Consider the following 12054-nt stretch of genomic DNA (forward strand, 5'->3'; position numbering starts at 1 on the left):
CCTCTGCCAACACGGCTTGACGTCTGTCAGTCGTTGAAGTTTTAGCGAATAATATTCGATAACCGAAACATCTACTGTACTCAAATTTAAAACGAAAACAAAAAAAAATATGTCAAGTGATTTTGTATTTGATTATACAAACATGGTCCAAGCAACAATAATATTTATTGTTATTTATATGTTACGAATTGTTTTCAAGTGTAATTGAGAAATAAACACTTTTTTAATAAAAAGTCCATGAGAACTTTGCAGGCACTTTTGCAACTATTTAAAAACAACTTAAATCAATTTTTACTTAGTAATTTTAAATTATTATAGAACTATTGAAAAACAATCGAATTAATTAATCACTAATAAAGCTAATGTTCACTTATTGTACGAACTATATGGGCTTGATTTTTATTGTAAAAAGTAACAATATATCTACTATGTGTTTTATTGTGAACAATAAAACCAGTCATATGTTAATAATATTTACCATGTAATGAATGGTAATTTTTTATCCGGGAATCGCATGCTCCTCTTATACTTATGACACACATGTGATACAAGAATCACTGTACAATTGCGCTTGAAATGAGTGCCATACTGAAAATTCTCTCAGTTCAAGTCAGTCTTGTTGAAATTTTCTTGGCACTGCGTACCGTTGTACAGGAATCACACTCGTATCACATGTCTGTCTGGGGTATTACCGTACATGATTATTAAAGCGAGTTTGAAGTGTTTTGTGATCATAAGCGGTGGAAAAAATGATTCCAATAACTGATCAACAAATCAAAATAAACGTTAAACAAAAAATTGTTGATGTTTTCGCATTTGCCAGTGGGCACTATTTATTAGCGCCCAGGACATCCTGTCTACCATGATTCCAATGCATTGATATAGGCCGTGTCAGGGGCCTGGTTAATAATGAATGTGCATTAATGAGTAAATTAAACTTTGACCTCCACTTCGAGGGGGGCGACACTCGCATTTTCGTAAAAGAATCGCTCAAAAGAAACCGAGAAAGAAACATTCTTGACCGATTTCGGAGAGAAACTTTCTACGCCTTGTTCTACGCTGACTGTCATTTCTCCACATCTGCGTACTGTGATCAATATTGTAAGTTGCTTTCATAACAAAACGCGCTGCCAACTTCCAATCGGGATCTCTGAATCATCGCAACGAATCAAGCACCACCTCTGCTGCTGTTCGTGTTAGTGAGATCGGAGAAACGTCAGACTCCCGCCTGCTGATTGGCTGCGACGACTCTGGCGACGGTTTCATCCGCGACGGATTCAAATCGTCGCGTTCGATAAGGGGGGAAACCGTCAATATTCCAAAGAGAAACCAATGCTCAAACATCTTGTTTAACTTAAGTTGATCGAATTTTCATTAGTGTCAAGCTGATGTTAATTCTTGAGTTCTTTTTTGTCAAATATTTGACCCTGTGGCCTTATTAAACCGAAAATTTGGATTTTATCATAGGCAAACGTTTCCCCATAGACAAACAGATGTATCACTTGGAACAAAGTGTGATTAAAATCATCGTCACAAAATTATAATCTGCGGGTTGATTTGTTGTCATGCAAATAGACCATTTCGCAGATAATGCATGTGTTTTAGGCTATTGTTGACGTTTTTTTTGTTGTGTTTGAATGAAATTTAACTATTTGCTGTTTCGCGCAAGCATTCGCTGGAAGAAAACGTCATGCAATCCAGCAAAGCAACGAAAGTTTTCAGTTAAAAAAAAGCAATATCATTTGGCGGGTTACGTCGGATTGAAAAGTTACGCTTGAAATTTTTGCATCGTTTTCAAAAATGACTTTGGCTTCAGCCCATCTGGCTACACTGGTCGTGAGTCGTGACAGCTGAAAAACAAGAGAAGAAAAAAGTTGCAACTGCAAAAAGTTTTCCCAAAAAATGGTGTTTTTCGTGGAAAATACGTGAAAACTGTGCCCAAAACTACCGAAAAGTGAAAAATCAGGTAATTCCGCACGGAATGCAAGTGTTTTCAAAGTGGTGGTGGTGTTTTCCGGCGCACAATTTCGACACATTCGAAGCAGGTCGCTGCGCCCTTTTGCATCAGCAGCAGCAGCAGCAAGAGGGTTGCAAAGTTGGAAGTTTTTCGTCTTCTGTCTGCGTCCGTCCGGCGTTCTCGGACTGGTGTTGCGGGACTGGGACTGGGTAGTGGTGGTGCGTCTTACGTCGCTCCAGCCAGCACCGTCGTCGCCGTCGGCTCGCGCAAGTAATGATGCGGTTTTCTCGCACCGTCTCGCGTACTCGCGCGGAAGAAGATAAGAAGTAGGTGCGCAAACCGTACGCGAACGGAACAAATGGGAACCGAGAGGCGGAAGCGGAGACGATTGCATTTTTTATTTATTGCGCGTGGAAGGAGGTAGGAAGAAAACGAAATACGCAGAAAATCATCGCCGAACACGGAGGACAAGACTTCGGTGCGAGTTGAGTTCGAATGGGAAGGAGTGGCCACTGCTAGATTGGATTCAATTGAGGCTCATAAATCGGATTTGTTTATATTTAGAACGTGAAGAAATTCAACTCTTCGAGGGCTACTCGAGATATGGAGGGACTTGTGAATGGCAACGGATTTGTTTACATTTCGATTCATACGTATTCCTGAGAAGAGAGCGTGAATAATGACGTCACTGATCGTTACTAATCGATGCTGAAGTATTGAGCCGAGCTCAGATATTTTGAACTTTATTCTTCTATTTTAGCTGATGAAACATGGCTAGCCGAAACGAGGTGGAGATGGAGAAGCAGTTCCTGGCAGAGTTGGAGAAAGCGAAAGCTCTGAGCTTGGAAACGTTCGAGCTGGAAAAGATTCGTCAGCAGCGTTATTCGCAGCCCGAATCGTTGAATAAGTCTGATACCCGTACTCTAGCAGAGTATAAGACCTACCTGGAGAGACGAGCAAAGCTTCACCAAGGATTACCACCTGGGGCAGTTGATGCCTCCAGAAATGCAAATACCGTTAATTTGCCGGCTGGTTCGCGAAATGACCCACACAACAGTCATCTGCCGAAGGGAAAGGATGAGGCAGATCTGATATCGTTCAATGCTCCTCCAGCGCCTCCGAATCCTCAAGATGAGGCGCACAACAATCTGAAGGAACTTGTTGATCAGATGCATCGGTAAGGTTTTGTTCGCAGCGTTGGCCTAGACTGAAGTTATGGAAACATTGGTTTTTGGATTTTTCGTATTAAGAATCTCATTTCCAACAATTGTCTAAAGAGCTTTTCAAAAAAGTTTCACTTATTGAGACTTTTGAGAAATTTCTTAGACTTAGACTATTCTTAGACGAATTCTTCAGGGCTCAGCTGTGACTATAAGCTGTAAAGGCGTGGGTTTCCAGCATGACCATGCTGGGGGTTCGCTTTTCAGTCAGTTCAGGAGCTATTTGTAATGGAAATTGTATTTCCATTACAAAATACTTGACACAAGTTGTTTTTGACTTTCTTGGGCATAGAGTATGTTCGTGCCTGCCACACGACATTCAAAACGGTCATTGGCAGAGGAAGCTCTAAGTTAAAAACTGCCGAAGTGCTCGTAGCTGAGAAGCAGACCTTGCACCTTGTTGTACAAATATGACAAAAACAACCTGAAAATTTCAAAGAATTAAGAAATTGTTGAGTCAATCGGAGTTTTTGATAGTAATCATTTTATTAGGTTATTTCAATATTTATTGAGCCAATAAGTTGGAAATAGATTCATTACCAACATGAATTTCCTTAAGGAAATCTAGTGAAAGTGAGAGAAACATTGCTTGCATTCCTCGAAGAAGTTCAAATTCATGGAGTGCTTTGGAAAAATTACTAACAAAACTTTATAAAATCTTTAGGTATATAGTGAATAAGCTGAAATGTTTTGGAATCCTGAGCGATTTCTTGGAGAAAATTTCAGACACTTGAAAAAAAAAACTTGTAGTACTTACAGAAACTTCTGATGGATAAATCCTTCAGGGAATATCTGGCTATCTTTTTAACGGAATTTATAAATAAGTGGAAATAATCTTGCCAAACCTACTACTACAAATCAGAAACCAGTAATTGGTAAATCTGACGAAACCGATAGACAATAAAGCAATACTTCTAGTGGACAGATCAATGTTAACATTTGTAACAGTTCCTGGAGGAATTCTTACGGTATTCTTTGTAGAATGCTTGAAGTTTTTTCTTGTCTGATACCTGCATACAGGGTTTCTTATACTATCGGTTAAAAACCATCTAAAAATTCCCCCTCAAATATTTTTTTATGAATTTCATCAGGGTTTCTTTTTAGAACTCTTTTAGGATTCATTTGAAATGCCTTGCAGGATTTCTCATAAGATTCCTTTCATATTTTTTCACGGTATTTTGCTTAGTATTCCCTGAAATCCTCCCGAAAGTTTTTCTGGATTCCTACTAGATTTTTTTTCCAAGATTCGAACAATTCTTTCAAGGATTCCTCCTTAAGAATCTTCCAGGATTTATGAATTTCGAACGATTTTTCCTTAAGTTTTTCACGGGGGTTCTGAATTTCTTTCTAAAGTTATATTCGTATTATGCCCGGAATCTCACTCGGGGTTTTCCTGCATCTTATCCAAAGGTTTTTTGTGGAATTTCCCGTATGATTTATACCGGAATCTTTACAAAAATGTCTCTCAGAATATTTTTCAGATGTTGTAGAATTTCTCCTAGAGTTTGTACAAAAGTTATTCCTGTGATTTCTACTGGAGCTCCTCCTAGGTTTTCTTCAGCAGTTTTTTTTAAATGAATTTTCTTTACGTTTCCCTCTCTGGATTTCTTCCATTGTTCCCTGCATGACTTCAGAAGTTTCTCCTATAATTCACTTAAAAAAATGCCGTCAGTTGTCTTCTATAGCTTTTCCCGATATATTTGTTAAATGTTTCACTTGAGATTTCACACGGAGTTTCTCTCGAAGCTGTTCCTTACGGGATGTCTCTCAGAGCTTTTCAGGATTTATTGTGGACTTTCTCCCAACATTTTCCGGGAATTTCTTTTGAAACAGCTTTTGCTGATATTTTTCATATACAGTCGACTCTCCATGTCTCGAAGTTCTACATCTCGATAGATAATTCCTATCTCGATGGTTTGGTCGGTCCCTTCGATCTGCATACATTTTTCCACTCTATATATCGATATCTCCTTATCTCGATCGGTTTTTGTTCTAGATTTTCTCTCTATATGTCGCTATACCCATTTTTACAGGTAAATGACATTGGGGACCTCGTAGTCTAGGTGCAAAACAATTTGGGATAGTAAAGTGACATCTGTTTGTTGTCTGTTTTTCCTATTTACGGAGGTTTTTTTTCATTCATTTCATTTATTTAGTTCACATCAAATTCATGATAATACTGAATCAACAATTTGCCGCCATAATACTCGATTTGCAGCTGCAGCTCTCCATCCTCGGTCACGCCCAACACTCGCCAGATCACGCTCCACCTGGTCCGCCCATCGTGCTCTCTGCGCTCCACGCCTTCTTGTACCAACCGGATGGTTAGCAAACACCAACTTTGCAGGGTTGTTGTCCGGCATTCTTGCAACATGCCCTGCCCACCGTATCCTTCCAGCTTTGGCCACTTTCTGGATACTGTGTTCGCCGTAAAGTGCAGCGAGCTCGTGGTTCATCCTTCTCCGCCACACACCGTTCTCCTGCACACCGCCGAAGATCGTTCTTAGCACCCGTCGCTCGAAAACTCCGAGTGCTTGCAGGTCCTCCTCGAGCATCGTCCATGTCTCGTGTCCGTAGAGAACCACCGGTCTTATTAACGTCTTGTACATGGTACATTTGGTGCGGGGGTGAATCTTTTTTGACCGCAGTTTCTTCTGGAGCCCATAGTAGGCACGACTTCCACTGATGATGCGCCTTCGTATTTCACGGCTCACGTTATTGTCAGCCGTTAGCAAGGAACCGAGGTAGACGAATTCTTCTACCACCTCGAAAGTATCCCCGTCTATCGTAACATTGCTGCCAAGGCTTGTCCTGTCTCGCTCAGTCCCACCTACCAGCATGTACTTTGTCTTAGCCGCATTCACCACCAGTCCGACCTTTGCTGCTTCACGTTTCAGGCGGGTATACTGTTCTGCCACCGTTCCAAATGTTCTGGCTATAATATCCATGTCATCCGCAAAACAGACAAATTGGCTGGATTTCGTGAAGATCGTACCTCGGCTGTTGAGCCCGGCTCGTCGCATAACATCTTCCAGGGCGATGTTGAATAGTAGGCAGGAAAGTCCATCACCTTGTCGTAGTCCCCGTCGAGATTCAAATGAACTGGATAGCTCACCCGAAATCCTTACGCTGTTCTGCACACCGTCCATCGTTGCTCTTATCAGTCTAGTCAGCTTCCCGGGAAAGCTGTTCTCGTCCATAATTTTCCATAGCTCTGTGCGGTCGATACTGTCGTATGCCGCTTTGAAGTCGATGAACAGGTGATGCGTTGGGACCTGGTATTCACGGCATTTCTGGAGGATTTGCCGTACGGTGAAGATCTGGTCCGTTGTCGACCGGCCGTCGATGAAACCGGCTTGGTAACTTCCCACGAACTCATTTACTTTAGGTGAAAGACGACGGAAGATGATCTGGGATAGCACTTTGTAGGCGGCATTCAAAACGGTGATCGCTCGAAAGTTCTCACACATTAACTTGTCGCCTTTCTTGTGGATGGGACAGATTATCCCTTCCTTCCACTCCTCCGGTAGCTGTTCGGTTTCCCAGATCTTGACTACTAACTGGTGCAGACAGGTGGCCAACTTTTCCGGGCCCATCTTGATGAGTTCTGCTGCGATACCGTCCTTACCAGCCGCTTTGTTGTTTTTGAGCTGGTGGATGGCATCCTTAACTTCCCTCAGCGTGGGAGTTGGTTCGTTCCCGTCCTCTGCTGCACCAACATAGTCATTTCCTCCGCTGCCTTGGTCCTCCGTGCCTACATTCTCTTCGCCATTCAGGTGCTCGTCGAAGTGCTGCTTCCACCTTTCGATTACCTCACGTTTGTCCGTCAGGAGGCTCCCTTCCTTATCCCTGCATATTTCGGCTTGCGGCACGTAGCCTTTGCGGGATGCGTTGAGCTTCTGGTAGAACTTGCGTGTTTCCTGTGAACGGCACAGCAGTTCCATTTCCTCGCACTCCGCTTCTTCCAGGCGGCGCTTTTTCTCCCGGAAGAGACGGGTCTGCTGCTTTCGCTTCTGTCTGTATCGCTCCACATTCTGTCGGGTTCCATGCTGCAGCATTACCGCCCGCGCTGCATCCTTCTCCTCCAGAACCGCTCTGCACTCCTCGTCGAACCAATCGTTTCGTCGACTCCGTTCTACGTACCCGATAGTGCTCTCGGCTGCGTTGTTGATGGCTGCTTTCACTGTACTCCAGCAGTCCTCTAGAGGGGCCACATCGAGCACACCCTCGTCCGGCAACGCTGCCTCGAGATTCTGCGCGTATGCGGTGGCGACATCCGGTTGCTTCAGTCGCTCTAGATCGTACCGGGGCGGCCGCCGGTAATGTACGTTGTTTATAACGGAGAGTTTTGGGCGCAGTTTAACCATCACCAGGTAGTGATCGGAGTCGATATTAGCGCCACGATAGGTCCTGACGTCGATAATGTCGGAGAAGTGCCGTCCATCAATCAGAACGTGGTCGATTTGCGATTCCGTTTGTTGTGGTGATCTCCAGGTGTAACGATACGGGAGGCTGTGCTGGAAGAAGGTGCTACGAATGGCCATGTTCTTGGAGGCGGCGAAATCGATGAGGCGTAGGCCATTTTCGTTCGTCAGCTGGTGGGCGCTGAACTTTCCAATCGTCGGTCTGAATTCCTCCTCCTGGCCTACCTGAGCGTTTAGATCCCCTATGATGATCTTGACGTCGTGGTTTGGGCAGCGGTCGTACTCGCGTTCGAGCTGCGCGTAAAATGCGTCTTTGTCATCATCAGTGCTTCCGGAGTGAGGGCTGTGCACGTTTATTATGCTAATGTTGAAGAATCGGCCCTTGATCCTCAACCTGCACATTCTTTCGTCGATCGGCCACCAACCGATCACGCGCCTCTGCATGTCGCCCATCACTATAAAAGCTGTTCCCAGCTCACGTGTGTTGCCGCAACTCTGGTAGATGGTATGATTACCTCTAAACGTTCGCACCATAGATCCTGTCCAACACACCTCCTGCAGCGCTACGATTCCGAACCCGCGGTCCTTCAGTATATCGGCGAGTATGCGGGTGCTCCCGATGAAGTTGAGAGATCTGCAGTTCCACGTACCGAGCTTCCAATCGCAAGTCCCTTTTCGTCGCTGTGGTCGTCGCCATTGGTATCGGTTCGCATTCTTCTCTTGTTGATTTTCCGGTGCTAGTCTTTTTTACGGCTGGCTCGCAGGGCCTGACACCAACCCACTAACCCAGGGAGCTGGGCTTACCTTCCCGGAAGCTACGGGTTCTGCGGGTTCTGCATTGGCATTTCCTCCAACTACAGTGCTAAATAGCTAGGCTCGAGCGCCAGTCTTCGCCGGGGGTGGTGTTTTTAATGGGCGCCCAGGAGATAATATTTTACCTGAGCTTCCACCCCCAAGTTTTTTTTTCAATCTAGTGTTAATTACCAATTGTTTTCTGCAGTTCGATCTCTCCCTATCTTGATCTATAGGACATCCTGATGGTCCCTTCAATATTGAGACAAGAAAAGTCGACTGTAGTTCTTCCCACGATTTTTTTTTAAGGTTTTCCAGGCTTTTCCTCGTAGTTGTTTCTAGTACTTCTTGCAATAATCCGCTTGAGATTTTTTTACAGATTTTCTAGGGATTATCTAAATAGTTCGTCCCGAAATCCCTACCGAAAATTTTCCCAGGATTTTTAGGGATTTCTTCAATAGTTGTTCCCGGAGTACTTACAGGGATTTTCCAAGAGTTTTCTCCGGAATAACTCCTGCAATAGCCTACGCAATTACTTGTCAAGAACTTTTCGGAAAAATATCAAACTAAAGAAATCAAAGTTAAATCTTATCCAGGTGAAATCTTAAATAGTTTCGGGAAGACCTATTGGAAAAATGTCGAGATGAACATAGGAAGAAATCCTGAGAAAAAAGAATTAATTACGAGACAAATTATTCGGGCAATTCCAGGAGGAACTTTGAACGCCTCTAAAAGAAATCCCTGAGAAACTACATGTGGAATTCCGCAAGGAACTCCAAAAAAATCTTGGAATAACTTCTGCAGGAATCTCGCAAGCATTCCCGAAGGAACTATTGAAAAGTCATTCTGGAAAACCACTAAGAGCTGTTCCTGAACGAACTTTGGATGAATTTTGGAAGGATTCAAGCAAGATCTTCGGCAGGAATCGAACGACGAGAAACTATGGAAACAAATCAGAAAGACTTCTGGATAAAAAAAATCCTAGGAGATACTCCTGTAAAGACCCCGTGAAAAATTCCTGAAGAAATTTGGTAGAAATCTCAGGAAAAACTCTCTGAAATCAGGGTGTCTACTACCTGGGCAGGGTGTCTACTACCTGGAAAAACCTGGAAAACCTGGAATTATCAGGGAATTTTACTCGACCTGGAAAAATCCTGGAATTCTCAGGGAATTTTGGTGACAATCAGGGATTTTCTGTGTTTATCATTTTAATAAAAATTTTCAGTTAGAAATGCATCAAAGGGAATAAAAATTTCGGCTGCGCCGCTATTAACTACCCGCTCCTTAAATATTATTTATCAGATGTAATGAATATCTGACGTTGAAACTAACTTGTACTTTTTTCTCAGCAATCTCCAATTTTATGTTTCACCTATATCGGAAAACTGAGTCGACATGCTTTTATTGTTAGGATTTTGAATTCTCAAAACTTTCAATATATTGCAGCGTTAAGTATTGGCTTAGTGACATATTTTTTTTTAATTTCTTTGTATTTGTGAATTTTAACTTAATGCTAATTCTTCACACAGTGACATAAATTGTATAAGCTATTTTTTTTTATTTCCATGTGAATGAGATTACTGTCTTGCAAAATTTATTGAGGTTTACCTAACAAATTCGCAAACGCCTGTAGATGTTGGAAAATACCTGAAGGAACTTAAAGATACATTTTGTGCGTAGTTCCTAAAACTCCTGCAGAATATTATTGATCAATTGGAACTTCTGGCGGATTCGATGTTAGTATTTCTAGCGAAATTAACTAGATGACTTCTGGAAGCATTTTTTAAAAATTTTCTGACCATTTCTGAAACGTTTTTAGAACAACTTATGAATGATTCTTAACAATGTTTGAAAGAATTAATTAATTTAACTTTATTATAGAGGTTTTCAGCCCTTGGCTGGTTCGTCTCTTTTTGAAAGAATATTCAACTCTCTCTTTCCCATAGTTGATTCTGAGCTCCACATATATTAACGAACTCGAGAGAAACTATTCTCGATGTACATAATGCACTAGTTTTGGAACATGATTACCTTGATGATTACCAACTCATTAGTAGGGAAGACTGGGGAGACTTGATCCCTTTTTCTTAATTTGCCTTTAACTTCAAGAAAAAACACAAAACTAGATCCATTTTTCGTACAGAATCGCAGGTAAACATCTATTGCAAGTTTATACATAACAGAAGGACTTTAAATTATTGTTAAAGTTTTCAAAACTGTGTTTTTATGGAGGCATGTCTTATGATGTATTTTTCAAAAATGGGTCACAATTGATCCCCTTTTGAGCACATGGTTAATTTAAAGGGAAAATAACTCCAGAAGCTTCCTATTCATTTTCTTTTCAAGTTTCCTTGCATTTTTCATGAATACGGTGTATTTGAAATTATAAGATTTCTTCAAATTGTTAAGGATATGCCGTATCTTGAAAATGGGGAGACTTGATCCCCCTTATAATGGTTTGTAATAAAATAATATTTATCTGACACATTTTATCATTGAATATACTAGAATTCCGAGTAAATAGAGGCTTCCAAATAGAATTTTATTTTTCACATGTATAATGTGTGTGTAATCCTCGAGGGATCAAGTCTCCCCATGTCACTGTTGTATACACTAAGCTACATTAATTGAAATATTTATATAACAGCCTTATTTGGATAAATACGTTTGATAGTATTTTATTTATACTACGTGCTGTGAAATTTTGACACGATTTGATTCAATTTTCACAAAGTTATTGAGATTTTTCAGAATCGCCTAAAAGATTTCTGAAGGACTGAAAACTAACCATCAGCCATTAAAAAAATAATGCAATACTCAATTAAAATCAATTGTAGCCAAATCATTGTCGTCTGTCCAGATGTTGTTTTGGAAAAAATATGCTAGAAGAAAACTGTTTTTGATTCCGAGAAAATGTGGGGGGAACAAGTCTCCCCAGGGATCAAGTCTCCTCAGTCTCCCCTATATTTTAATTGTAATTTACTTGTTCCAAAAGTGAAACTATTGACAACCAGAGCTATCGAATTACATTTTTTTTTTCTATTAATTTTGAAAGTAGTCCATCTGTAACAATGTTACAATGTTTGTTCGTATACTTTTGATAAAACGATGTTTTGACGTAAAGTAATCGTTCAAATATGTTGTGGAGAAAATAATTAAAATATTCTGAAGGAATTAAGAAATTCCTCTAGTTGAATTTATGTGGACATTTTTAAAATTTTCAAGTGTAACTGGCAGTATTATTTGAAGTCAATTCTTTTGAAACTCTGAAAGGATTTTCTGACTGAAGTCCTATAAATATATCTAACATTGTTGCTAGCAATTTCTATAAAAGGAGGAATCACTGGAGAGAAGAATCTAGCGAAATGCCTGAAAAATACATACTTGAGCGATTCTTTTGTGAAAAAAATGAAGGTCTTCGTGCGCAATAACTGAAGCTATGCGTGAAAGGTTGCTTTGAGGATTAGTTTAATAGCGTTAGCTGCAATTTTTAAAATGTCCGACAATATTAAAGAAAGTTTGCGCAGGAACTACTCGAAAAAATTTCTGCTGGAACGGCCAAGCTTACCTTTTATAAAAAATATAGTGTAATTTCTTGTTGTTTTCCTTGTTAAATTCCTTCATAAATTCATGAACAAAATTTTCAACAAATTATGCAGAA

At 40.9% G+C, this 12054-nt stretch overlaps 1 protein-coding gene across 2 annotated transcripts in view; it reads left to right on the forward strand.

Annotated features, from left to right (window-relative positions):
- The first annotated feature begins 1811 nt into the window (after positions 1 to 1811).
- The window catches only part of LOC109407641 (phosphatidylinositol 4-phosphate 3-kinase C2 domain-containing subunit beta), a 43575-nt gene continuing 33332 nt past the window's right edge, over positions 1812 to 12054 (forward strand). Inside the window, exons 1-2 of one of the 2 annotated variants that reach the window (XM_019680794.3) lie at positions 1812 to 1966; positions 2718 to 3134. In XM_019680794.3, coding sequence (XP_019536339.3) covers positions 2728 to 3134 — 407 coding nt within the window. In that variant the 5' untranslated portion in view covers positions 1812 to 1966; positions 2718 to 2727. The other variant, XM_029876015.2, reaches the window with a different exon arrangement.

This window comes from Aedes albopictus, chromosome 3 (genome assembly GCF_035046485.1).
Source record: "Aedes albopictus strain Foshan chromosome 3, AalbF5, whole genome shotgun sequence".
NCBI classification, from domain to species: Eukaryota; Metazoa; Arthropoda; class Insecta; order Diptera; family Culicidae; genus Aedes; species Aedes albopictus.